General features: G+C 32.8%; 3 protein-coding genes across 4 annotated transcripts; 1 reads left to right on the top strand and 2 right to left on the bottom strand.

Moving 5' to 3' along the window:
- Positions 1-1,239: 1,239 nt before the first annotated feature.
- LOC137835820 (pentatricopeptide repeat-containing protein At2g13600) lies at positions 1,240-3,313 on the bottom strand. Of its 2 annotated transcripts, XM_090301976.1 has the most exons (2): positions 3,067-3,313; positions 1,240-2,046 (listed from the first exon to the last, which is right to left on the bottom strand). In XM_090301976.1, exon 2 carries the CDS (start codon positions 1,992-1,994, stop codon positions 1,311-1,313), a length of 684 nt encoding a protein of 227 aa, XP_090158102.1. In that variant the 5' UTR covers positions 1,995-2,046; positions 3,067-3,313; the 3' UTR covers positions 1,240-1,310. The 2 variants fall into 2 exon arrangements, with proteins under 2 accessions (XP_090158102.1, XP_068500628.2); XM_068644527.2 differs by having other exon boundaries at positions 1,240-3,313.
- A 3,673-nt stretch (positions 3,314-6,986) lies between these two features.
- On the top strand, positions 6,987-8,614 carry LOC137835818 (endochitinase PR4). Its single transcript, XM_068644525.2, has 2 exons — positions 6,987-7,463; positions 8,035-8,614. Exons 1-2 carry the CDS (start codon positions 7,058-7,060, stop codon positions 8,442-8,444), a joined length of 816 nt encoding a protein of 271 aa, XP_068500626.2. The 5' UTR covers positions 6,987-7,057; the 3' UTR covers positions 8,445-8,614.
- A 391-nt stretch (positions 8,615-9,005) lies between these two features.
- On the bottom strand, positions 9,006-9,649 carry LOC137835819 (uncharacterized). The gene has a single exon (XM_068644526.2). The coding sequence runs from the start codon at positions 9,606-9,608 to the stop codon at positions 9,036-9,038; it is 573 nt and encodes a 190-aa protein (XP_068500627.2). The 5' UTR covers positions 9,609-9,649; the 3' UTR covers positions 9,006-9,035.
- Positions 9,650-12,863: the final 3,214 nt, after the last annotated feature.

Below are 12,863 nucleotides of genomic sequence, written 5' to 3'. Positions count from 1 at the left end.
TAGTTAACATTTAAATAGTATATTGGATTAAGAAACGCTTATTAACACAAGTGGTAATCACATGTAATTATGATTAATTTGATTAATGTTCATATCTTAAAATCTTAATAATATTACCTCCAATATAAGAAATTTCTGTTTGTAAATTAAATTTCACAAGTTTTTCGTTTATATATGTAATTTATAGCATTTTTAATTTCATTTTCCTAATCATTTACTACTCAATTAAATAAAAAAGTCTACCTCTTTAATAATTAAAAAAAGTTTGTAAAAATTAAGTACAATACAGTTTTCTTTTTATAAATCTCAGAATTAAGAAATTAGTTAATTCAGTTCATCGTATTAAATGTGTCTTGACTTTATACTTTTTAAAACTATATCTAAAATAATTAATAAAACACTTCAAATTAAAATATTTCACGAAACGTTTATTGAATTAATAAAAATTATTTCTAAGAAAATAAGTAATATAAGTCGGGTTTTATATATAAAAAAACTACCCATCACTTTAATTTTGAATCTTTTAAAGATCTATAAAAAAATTATCTATTTATCGATAATTAAAAATTATTAGTTTAATCAATTAAAAATAAGATGAGTGTATACTAATTCTTACTTTCTTATAAGGAATGGAGTTGAGGAGAAAAGAGAGAAAAACAATGGAAAATATAATCAATAATTGAAAGAAAAAAAAAATTAACACACAAGTGATGCTAGATTATAATTTAGAAAAAATAACTAATTATCAAATTAGTGGATTTCAAATTTAGACAATACAATACAATAAAATCATGAAATAAAAATCAATTTTTAGAGACCAAAATAATTAGTTTATGTTATTGTTAAATAGTTTTTAAGTCAGTATCTAATTAGCATCAAGGTATTAACTACCAATTATTTAGTTTATAAATTTGGTAGCAAAACCCTTGATTGTTAATTAGATACTAACTTAAAAACTATTTAACAATAATAGAAACTAATTTAGAAACCAAGTTTTTTTAGTTTCTAAAATTGTCTCTAATTTAGTTACTATTGTAACTAATTATTTTGGTATCTAAAAATTGGTTTCTATTTCATGATTGTATTGTAATGATATTTTTTTCACCAATAAATTTCAACTTACGCAATGAGTAAAGTGGTTTTTTAATTTTTAAATAATGGAGACTTCAAGTCAATTCGTATTTAAGATTTTGGAATATAATAGGAAATTTTAGCATGAACAGCATAAAAAAGTTCACATTAAAATAAAATTGAGTATTTATATTCATAATGAAGTTTCCATGGTTTCTGTGTAAATATTTTCTAACTATTTAGTTTTCATTTGATTGTTGATGAGTAACATCATCTACCCAACTCCATCCTGCAAGTTTTCTGATTCTTCTTTGTTGCATAAGTCTTCTGACTTCAGCTACTTCATTCCACAAACCTTTTCTTGCATAGACATGTGCTAATGTTAAATATGGTGCTGCATTACATGGTTCCATCTTAACAAGTTCATCAGCAGCTTCTCTCCCAAGTTCTACATTTCCATATATCTTACAAGAACTCAAGAAAGAGCTCCATATTACATAATTAGGATCATAGGGCATTTCTTGTATTAAATCCCTTGCCTTACTCAAATTTCCGTTTCTGGCATAGAGATCAATCAAGCAAGCATATTGATCAATATCAGGAGACAAGCCATAATTTGATGTCATTTTGTTGAAGTATTCCACCCCTTTGTCAAGTAATCCTGCATGATTACAGGCTGTTAAGACAGCAGTGAGGCAGATATGATCAGGAATTAACTCTTGCTTGGTCAATAGACAATCAAAAAGTTCCAAAGCCTCTGAACCTCTCCCACATTGAGCATAACCCATGATCATGGATGTCCACAGCACATTATTCTTCTCAGAAGTCTGATCCAACACGCGTTGAGCCTCGTCAATATCGCCACCTTTCGAATACATATCAATCAAAGCACTGCCCACAAACACATTCCTTTCCGAACCCATTTTGATAACAAGAGAGTGCACTTGCCTTCCTTGAAGGAGCAATGCAAGGCTGCTGCAAGCATTTAAAACAGTACATAAAGTATGATTAGTAAGACCCAAATTTCGCCCCCTCATTTCTACAAATAGCTTCAATGCATCTTCACTGTACATGTTTTTAGAATATCCAGATATCATAGAATTGTACACAACAATATCCTTCTCACTGGTTTCAACAAATAAGTGTACAGCATCATCAATTTGTCCCTGATTAGCATAACAATCAATCAATGAGCTGACTACAAAATTGTTAGTATCACATCCCTGCTTGATGGTATGAGTATGAAGAGTTGAGCAATGTTGGGAACCATTTTGCCCAACGCAGGCACTGATGACACTGGCAAAGGTAAGACAATTCGGCTTAATTTGGGTGCATAGCATCTCTTTGAACAACGAGAAGGCCTCTATTCCTTGTCCATTGATCGATAATCCCGTAATAAGTGAAGTCCATGAAACCTGATCATGTGTTTTGATGTCACTAAATACCTTCTTTGCATCCAGAATAGAAAAACATTTGGCATAGAAATCAACAAGTGCACTGCTGAGGAACAAGTTATCTTCATATCCAGATCGAATCATGAAAGCATGGATTTGTATACCCAAACACCAATTCAGGGTTTTTGCACAAGAACTAAGTGCACTGCAAAGAACATATTTTATTGGTCTCCTCATCGATCCACTCACTGTGCTTACTGACTCTAGTGCTCCATAGATGCTAGAAATTTCAGAATGGTTCCTAAAGTAATGTTTTTGACATGGTTTGCCAAAGAATTTGTGGGTGAAACCATAAGCAAAATAGCTTGAACCATGGTTATCAAACTGGCGAATCAACTCGTTGACTCGTCCGAGTTTACGTGCCAACATACCCTTACCGAGTTAACTCGGTAGTAGACTCGGTTTTTGAGTAAGTTCGGCAGACTCGGAGTGAACTCGTTCAAACTCGCGAGTCTGTTCCGAGTTGACGAGTTCAAGTGGGTTTTCGTTAGCACAAAACGGTATCGTTCTGAATGGGGAAAATTAAATGTAATAAACTCACTTTAAGGTTTCGCGTTACGTTTTGGTTTCAGTCACTTTCGTTGCGTCTTCTCTGGTGCGGAGGTGGTGCGTCCTCTCTGAACGAATGCGGCGGTGGTGACGAACGAGCGGAACAGGTCGCGCGGTGGTGGCGGGTTGCAGGTCGGCGGTGGTCCCGGTGTTACCGTTGGTGGTGGGAAATTAGGGTTGCGTGATTTAGGTTATTACGATTCTATTTTTTTTATTGGACTGCTGAATAAAGATGGACTCTAAATTGAATTATTTTTATTTAATTGAGATGCAGTTTTTTTTTTTTAATATACTGCGCCTTTTTCTTATATTATATGGTTTAGTTACATGTATTTATCTGAATAACAGTTTCTAAATTACAGTTATATTTAACATCATAAATAATTTAGTAAATTATTTTTCAACAAATAATAATGATTTATAATATTAATAGTCTAATAAATACATCAGTGGTAAGAATCTCATTTATATTATTCAATAAACTAATGTAAAAAAAAATTAACAATTGTGTATTTACAATGATTATATATTCTTATATTTAGAGAAAAAAAGTGTTCTTAATTTGTATATATATAAAACCGCATTAATGCATTTTAAAACTTAATTATTGTATTTTCTGAAATAAACTTTAAACGTATATTTCTTAAATTAAATTTTAAATATATAAAACTGTAATAAAAATTAAGTATACCTTTTTTGAACATATTTTGAAAAGACTTAAAGAAATATTTGATTATATAATCATTTATTATAATATCTATTATTTTGTAAAATAATAACTAATTTTTTCTAGGTACTTACAAAAATAGTAAACAACATACAACAGAAAATAAATCAAAATAAAATAATGACATCGAGAATTTATAATGTGTCAAAACTTTTTCAACTTGATAAATAAAAATCCACCACACCTAATCCAGAAAATATCTTTATTATGAATTACAAAATTTGTTTATCTTATACTAAGAATAACACTTAATCTCGCATAAGAAGGATAAAATAAAATTACTTAATTTATACATAGGGATGTTATTGTGAGACGAGTTATGCAGGTTGTCTTGTAGGAGAAAATGCAAAGTGAATTAACTGTGTTAACCCACTATCCACTTAGGTTCATCTTATATAATTCACAACTCGCACGAGTTAGTCATGAGCGGAGTAGGTTAAGTCACATAATATTATTTTTAGTGTCACTTAAGGTTGTGTCTAAAGTTATTGAAATGAAAGAACAACAATGGTATTTTGTAGGTTAACACAAGATCACGGTTAACTACTCTAATGTATTAATAACTTAATATTTTACTTTTATATTTTCTTTTTATAAAACATATAGTTTCCACATATTAAATGTTAATTTTATATTTATTTAACTTATTTAAATTTCATTTTCAAAAATAAGTTTGCAATGTACACAACAAAAATTAAAATATTTTGTATTTATATAGGAGTCTACCTCATTCAAATAAATAGGTGACCAACATTACGTCAAAGTACACATTTATTAATATTTATCACACTCAACTATACTAAATTTTAACTTAAATATCAAAGTATCTTTTGCATTTACTCAAAATCAAGGACGAAATCCACATAGCCGAAGACAAAACCACTCCCTCCCAATCTTATCCTATGTAAAAACATATTTTATTACATTAAAACTTCTAATTATACAATATACTTCTCACTAGATTCAATAAATAAGAATACAGCACCATCCATTTGTCCCCAATTTGCATAAGAATCGATCAATGAGGTCATTAAAAAAAGTGTTAGTATCATATCCCTCCTTGATGATATGAGTATGAAGAGTTGAAGAATGTTGAAGGGCACCATTTTGCCCAACACAGACACTAATGACACCGGCAAAGGTAAGAAAAATGGGCTTAATTTGGCATAGAAATCACTGAAGAGGAACAAGTTATCCTTATACTACATGACTTGTGTCAAACTCAATCTTGCATATTACCCAATTGACCCCTTAACCTTAAATGGACAAATCCAACTCCATAATTGAATGTCCATGATTTTTATCACTTTGTTTGCTCTTTCATCTTTTGTATTGGGTTGGATTTTGTAAAGCCCAAATCCAATTTCTCTCAATTTATTTAGTATTTATGCATACAATTCATTTATGAGAATGTGGTGACATGCACATGATGTTTAAGTGAATGATAAAAGTACTTTTCTGGAAGACATTTTTAGATTTGCATTTCTGTAATATTTTCCGAATTTTAGAATCCTTTTTCCAAAATACATTTTTAGAGATTGTTTTTCAGAATAAATTTTTGTATTTCGGAATTGTTTTTTCATAATAGAATGTTGATTTTTCAATTTTATATCAAAATTTTATTTTCCAATCTATTTCAAATTTGTTTTTTCAGAATATATTTTTTCATATTCTTGATTTTCAATTCAAAAGACAATTTAAAAAATTTAAAAGTGGATCGAATGCATGAAAAATTGACCTTTATCTTATCAGTTTGGAGATCCATCATATGACCTCAAAGTTAAAAGACTTCGTAACCCAAAATCTAGAGAAGTTATTAAAGTCCTTATTTGATTATATTCTGAATCACTTTGAAACATTCAAAATCGACAATAATTAGTTTCTTAAATATAAGTTGTTGTTAAAATAATTTCTATTTTCAACATATGATTCAAATTTAAATTCGAATTACCCATTATATAGATAAAATATATTCAAAGTTATATATATATTTTGTTAAGGTAAAAAATATAATTATTTTGATTTCAGAAATAGTATTATTAGAATTAATTATTGAGATATTATTCATTTTAGAATTTAAATTTTTTTTCAATGAATTGAAGAAAAAGAAAATTATAAATTCATATTATAACATAATCAATAAAATATATTCACACCTTCTTAGAAAGATCAATCTTTAATTTTTGTGTGAGTTCGTATAAATTTCGTCCTTATCCTTTTACTTTAACAAATAAAACGATAGAAATATAAAGTTCCAACTTTTCCGTTGCCGTACTTCCCCATCCTATCAAACCAAACCACACGCACCACAAAGTCTTCATAATATTCTGAAATTTGAGTAATAAATAAAATAAAGAAAGAAAGAAATAAATAATATGATTGAAGAACGATCGCAATCAACCATACAACTTTGACCACTCCAGATGACTTCACACGTTTTCCTGTAATCATGGTTGAAAATAATTTGGATGAATTTATATTTTTAAAAATAAAAAATAATTATATTTAAGTTGCGTCAATTTCATCTCCTACGTTGGATTCTTTTAAAATTTAGACTTTTCTAATAATATTGAATGCTCCTACTTTCACCTTTTTACTCGCACAAACATTAACATAGACAATGATACCATACGGGACACAACACGGGAACACGAATCTATATATTATACAAATTGATAATAAAGATTTATATGCATAAATATGTTTCAGGTTATTTTTTGGGGCAGAAAGATATTTTTTATGACTGGTTCACAAGAATTTGTTTCTTATTTTTATAATTATAATAACAATTTATACAATAAAATTTGAATTTTTAAAAAATTAATGTATTTTTTTTTTAAATTGTGTTAGAACTGTAATAAAATAAATACTTTTGAATTGAACATACAAATATGTGTCCTAAAAATGTCATAGAAGTGTCGGTGTTTGATACGACACGTCATTTAAGAAAAGTGTCTGATATTCGTAACTTATTGATTAAAACCAAAATAAATGTTAAAATTTAAAAATATAAAATCATTCATCACACAATATGAACACAACTATCACTACGCATATGGTTATGTACCCTTTATTACAATTGACAAATCAAAGTTGACCCACAGCAATCGACATGATAACATTCTAGAATGCATTCAAATTTTGTATCGAAACATTCAAACTTAACTTTCAACCACAAACACTAGTATAAATACACCCCTAACTCAATTGTGGATCCTCAATCAAATTCATACTATCTCAGAACTTCACCTTCAAAATGGGAAACAAATTGCTGTTAGTTCTTGTAGCAGTGGCCCTTGTTATGGGTCCAAAAAATGTGAGTGCTCAGAACTGTGGCTGTGCTGAAGGGTTATGCTGCAGCCAATACGGGTACTGTGGTACTGGTGAAGATTACTGTGGCACAGGGTGCCAGCAGGGTCCTTGTACCACAGCAAGTCCCCCACCAAGCAACAACGTTAATGTTGCAGACATTGTCACAGCAGATTTTTTCAACGGCATAATTGATCAAGCTGATTCTGGTTGTGCTGGCAAGAACTTTTACACAAGAGACGCTTTCCTCAGTGCTCTCAATTCCTACACTGACTTCGGTAGAGTTGGTTCCGAGGATGACTCCAAACGCGAGATTGCAGCTGCTTTTGCCCATTTCACACATGAAACTGGACGTAAGAATTCGAATTTCATATACAAATCCCTCTTTTTCTTGTTAATTGAAAAATTTGATATTCAAAGTTATCGATCAAAGTAGAGTTTTCATAGTATATAGGAGAGTGCAAATCTCACTTCATTTTATGAGATTGAGTTAAGCTTAAAATCTAGTTCTTAATATAGTATCAGAGTTATTTTGAGTCTTATCTAACAAGAGTTCTTAATATGGTATCAGAGTTATTTCAAATTTATCTTAACAAAAATTTACTAGACTTATCAGAATCTACTCATTAGAACATTTCTTAATATATAAGTGAGTGAAAATCTTTCATCATAAAATCTACTTTTTTAATATGGTATTAAAGTCATTTTTAAACCTATTTTTAAACCTATAATATGATATTAGAATCATCGAATATTTTAAAATATTTGTTAAGTTTATTAGATATCCGTAAATAATTATCGTATCATTTATAATATATTATAAATGTTAAAGTTAGATTTTATAATTGAGAAACTTGAATGAAGATGGTGACATAGATTGAGGTTATTTTAAGATGTTTCTAACTGTGAGATGATGGGGTGCAGATTTTTGCTACATCGAAGAGATAGATGGTGCAAGCAAGGATTACTGCGACGAGGAATCGATAGCACAGTATCCATGTTCTTCGAGCAAAGGGTACCACGGTCGTGGTCCGATCCAATTGTCTTGGAACTTCAACTATGGACCAGCAGGAAGTGCGAACAATTTCGACGGATTGGGCGCTCCAGAGACAGTGTCGAACGATGTTGTGGTGTCTTTCAAGACAGCATTGTGGTACTGGATGCAGCACGTGCGGCCTGTCATAAACCAGGGCTTCGGTGCAACCATCAGAGCCATCAATGGTGCACTCGAGTGTGATGGTGCCAACCCCACCACTGTTCAGGCTCGCGTTAATTACTACACAGAATACTGCAGACAATTGGGTGTTGCCACCGGTGATAATCTCACTTGCTAAATATTTATATATATATCATTATACTGTCAATAACAAATGATATCATTTTGTATCATTTATTTTTATTTTTGAAGGCTTCTTGCCTCACTTTATCTCATTGTTGTAATTGCTCCTCTTGCTTAAAATAAAATAAAATAAAATAAAATAAAAATACACTCATTTTTCTTTTAGTTTATTGTTTTGGTTCTTTATTTTTTAATTTTTCTTTTTAAAATATTCTATGTATTCTCCTTTTTTTTATTATTTTTCATTCAATTTTAAGTTCGAATGTATCCATTAATATTGGATGACTTAATTATTTAAATATTTGACTATTTATATAATTATCATCAACTCTTTATTATTATATTATTTAATACTTAACTATTAATTTAACCAGTAATTAATCCAGTTAATTCTCAGTTTAAACGTACAATTTTAATTTTATTAATCATGAATTTTCTGCACTTTTAGTCATTTGCCTTTTGAATGAAAAAACCAATATTGCAGATAATAAAACTACTTAGAAAACATGAAAGGGCGTAATAAAAAGGAAAGGAAAATGATAAAAGAAGAGACAAATTGAACTGCAATTATTTATTATTATTATTGTTAAGTGGATAAGCCAAGAAAAATGGAGAGAGCAACGGCGAGGGAGTAGGCTCCGACGAAGGTGCCAACCAATTGAGGAGGGGGGCGAGTGACGGCGCCGATGCCGACGATCCCGGCCACGCCGACGGGAAGGCGCACCATGAGCGCTTTGGAGGCGGCGGAGACGACGGCGTCGGTGTAGAGGTGGTGGGCCCATTTTTTGAAAAGGGGGAGCGGGAGGGAGTCATCGTCGGGATTCGGAGGGAGTAGGCGGAGTGCGGCGTCGATTTGAGTGCGATCGGGTGGTGCCGGAAGCCACTTTCGGAGGAGCGGGTGTGTGGCGTTGGCGTGGATGTAGTCGGAGGCGGTTTTGAGTTGGTAGGGAAGCACTCCTTGGAAAGCGTGCTGTGTGAGAGCGAGGCAGTGGGAGAAGGCCGAGTCGCATACCGAGTCAAAATCGCCCGAGTTTGACAAACTATTCTCCACTCTCTTTGACGCCGATAACGATGACCCCATCTCTCTCCTCTCTACAATTTTCTTCAAGCTACCTTTTTTTATTTCACACACAAAAATTTGAACGAACCTCTTACTCATAAGTACTAAAGAAAAGTCAATGATAGGGCAAACTAATTTTGATCTCGACTCGGGTTAGAAATAAGATCATTATTGTCTGTATTTCGATCGATTTTCACTATTTTCTTGTTCTTCTTCTTGTTGTGTGTTTTTAAATTCGGATTCTATTTATAAAAGATACTTTAACGTTTGAGTTAGATTTTATTGAATTGGATTAAGATTTTAAATTATAGATTATGATTAAGAGTGTATTTAATACTTTTCATTGATTAATCTTGTTAATCTTATATTGAGACGTCTGTCGACCTTGATCGGACGATGAGACCGTACGAATTAGACGAGTACAAATTTAAATGATGTTAATGTAATATTTGTTTATAAATAATTATGAGTTCAAGAAAAAAAAATTATTATTAAAAAATATATAATAAAATTGGGGAAATTATATTGACTATTTTGTGAAGGGACAGCATTTGGTTTTTTCAACTAAATAGATTTTTCATTTTTGATAGAATAAATAGAATAATATATTTAATTTTTTCTATTTTTTTATCTATTCTATTTTTTTTAAAAAGCTTTGTTCAAGTATTATCCTTGTCTTTGTTTATGTTTTGGATTGAAACAAATTAATATAATTCGTCAAGACGTTTATTTTTATATTTGACATTCCTTAAATTAATTAATCTCAAATTTTGGAAGAAAAATAAGGGTTCCTTATATTTTTAACTTTTATTAGTGACTTTTTCATAAAATAAAGTTGAGATTAAAAAACATCCTAATTTAATTGAATGACTTTTTTTTTTTTCATTCCTTAACCTATGCCCATAAAGTATTGGAAAGCTGAATAGAAAGAAAAATTCAATTTGCAATTATTTTATATAAATATTAAAATTGGTGCAAATGATTTATGGATAAATTCTTCATTTAGTAATTCAATATTAGTGAATTCCACCTTTTCTTACAATTTTAGTTAATCCCTTCTTTTATATATATATATATATATATATACCTGCTACCTGTTACCCTCCGACCTGTTACCTGCTACATGCTACCCTACGACCTTCTACCTGCCTCCCTACGACCTTTTGCCTGTTACCTGCTACCTACTACCTGCTACATGTTATCTGCTACCTACTACCGGTTACCTGTTACCAACTACATGCTACTTCTTACCAGTTACTTGTTACCTGCTACCTGTGATATGTTACCTATTGCATGCTACCTGTTACCTGTTATCTGTTACATGCTACCTGCTACGTGCTACCTACTACCTGCTACCCTCCGACCTGTTACCTGCTACTTGCTACCATGCGACCTGTTACCTGCTATCTGCTATCTGCTACCTACTACTTGCTACCTTTTACCTGCTAGTTGTTACTTGCTACCTGCTACCCTACGACCTGCTACCTGTTATCTGTTACCTGTTACCTTTTACCTGCTACCTGTTACATGCTATCTGTTACTTGCTACCTGCTACCTTGCGAACTGTTACCTGCTACTGTTATCTGTTACTTGCTACCTGCTACTTATTACCTGTCATCTGCTACCTGTTACCTGTTACCTGCTACCTGCTACTTGTTACCTGTTACCTGCTACCTACTACCCTGCGACCAGCTACCTGCTACCTGTTACATGCTACCTGTTACCTGCTATCTGTTACTTGTTACCTGCTACCCTACTACCTGCTACCCTGCTACTTGCTACCTGTTACCTGCTACGTGTTACTTGCTACGTGTTACTTGTTACCTGTTACATGTTACATGCGACTTGTTACCTGTTATTCGCTACCTGCTACCTGCTACCTGCTATTTGTTACCTGCTACTGCTACATGTTACTTGTTACCTGCTACCTGATACATACTACCTGCTACCTGTTACCTGTTATCTGTTACTTGCTACCTGCTACCTCTTACATGTTACCTGCTACTTGCTACTTGTTATCTGCTACCTTTTACCTGCAACCTGCAACTTGCTACCTGTTACATGTTACCTATTACATGTTACCTCTTACATGTTACCTACTACCTGCTACCTGTTACTTGTTACATGTTACCCTGTGATCTGTTATTTGCTACCTACTACCTATTCCCTGCTACTTGCTACCTATTACCTACTACCTACCTGCTACATGTTACCTGCTTGCGACCTGCTACCTATTACATGCTACCTGTTACTTGTTACCTGTTATCTGCTACATGCTACCTGCGACCTGCTACCTACTACCTGTTACTTGCTACCTGCGACCTGTTACCTGCTACCTGCTACCTGCTACCTGCTACATGCTACTTGTTACCAGCTACTTGTTACCTGCTACCTGTTACCTTTTACCTTTTACCTGTTACCTGTTACCTGCTACCTACTACTTGCTACCCTGCGACCTGCTACCTGCTACCTTTTACTTGCTACCTGTTACCTGCTATCTGTTACTTGCTACCTGCTATCCTGCGACCTGCTACCTGTTATCTATTACTTGTTACCTGCTACCTGCTACCTGTTACCTGCTACATGTTACCTGCTACTTGTTACATGTTACTTGTTACCTACGACCTGCTACCTACTACCATGCGACCTGCTACGTGCGACCAACTACCTGCTACCTGTTACTTGCTACCTGTTACCTGCTATCTGTTACCTGCTACCTGTTACATACTACCTGTTACCTGCTACCTGTTACCTGCTACCTGTTACATACTACCTGTTACCTGCTATCTGTTACCTACTACCTGTTACCTGTTACCTGCTACCTGCTACATGTTACGTGCTATCTGCTACCTGTTACATGCTACCTGCTACCATGCGACCTGTTACTTGTTACCTGTTACCTGCTACCTGGTATGTGCTACCTGCGATCTGCTACCTGTTACATGCTACCTGCTACCTGATACCTTCTATATGTTACCTGTTACCTGTTATCTGCTACCTGCTACTTACTACATGTTACCTGCTACCTGCTACCTGCTACATGTTACCTGTTTCTTGCTACCTACTACTTGTTACCTGCTACCTACTACCCTTCGACCTGTTACCTGTTACCTGTTACCTGTTACCAACTACTTGCTACCTGTTACCTGTTATCTGTTACTTGCGATCTGCTACCTGCTATCCTGCGACCTGCTACCTGCTATCCAAAAGATTACTATATATAACATAAAACTTTATCGCCAATTTTTTTTAATTGAGCTTTTCAATCCGTCATTGTACCTTTAGATGTTGAAATAATGACAATCTCCATGCACCCTAAAATTTGAGGGACTTTTTATAATTATAATATATTCA

Source organism: Phaseolus vulgaris, chromosome 5, assembly GCF_051622355.1.
Source record: "Phaseolus vulgaris cultivar YP4 chromosome 5, ASM5162235v1, whole genome shotgun sequence".
Classification (NCBI taxonomy): domain Eukaryota; kingdom Viridiplantae; phylum Streptophyta; class Magnoliopsida; order Fabales; family Fabaceae; genus Phaseolus; species Phaseolus vulgaris.
The sequence above is the reverse complement of the archived record's forward strand: the minus strand, read 5'-3'. Positions and strand labels throughout refer to the sequence as shown.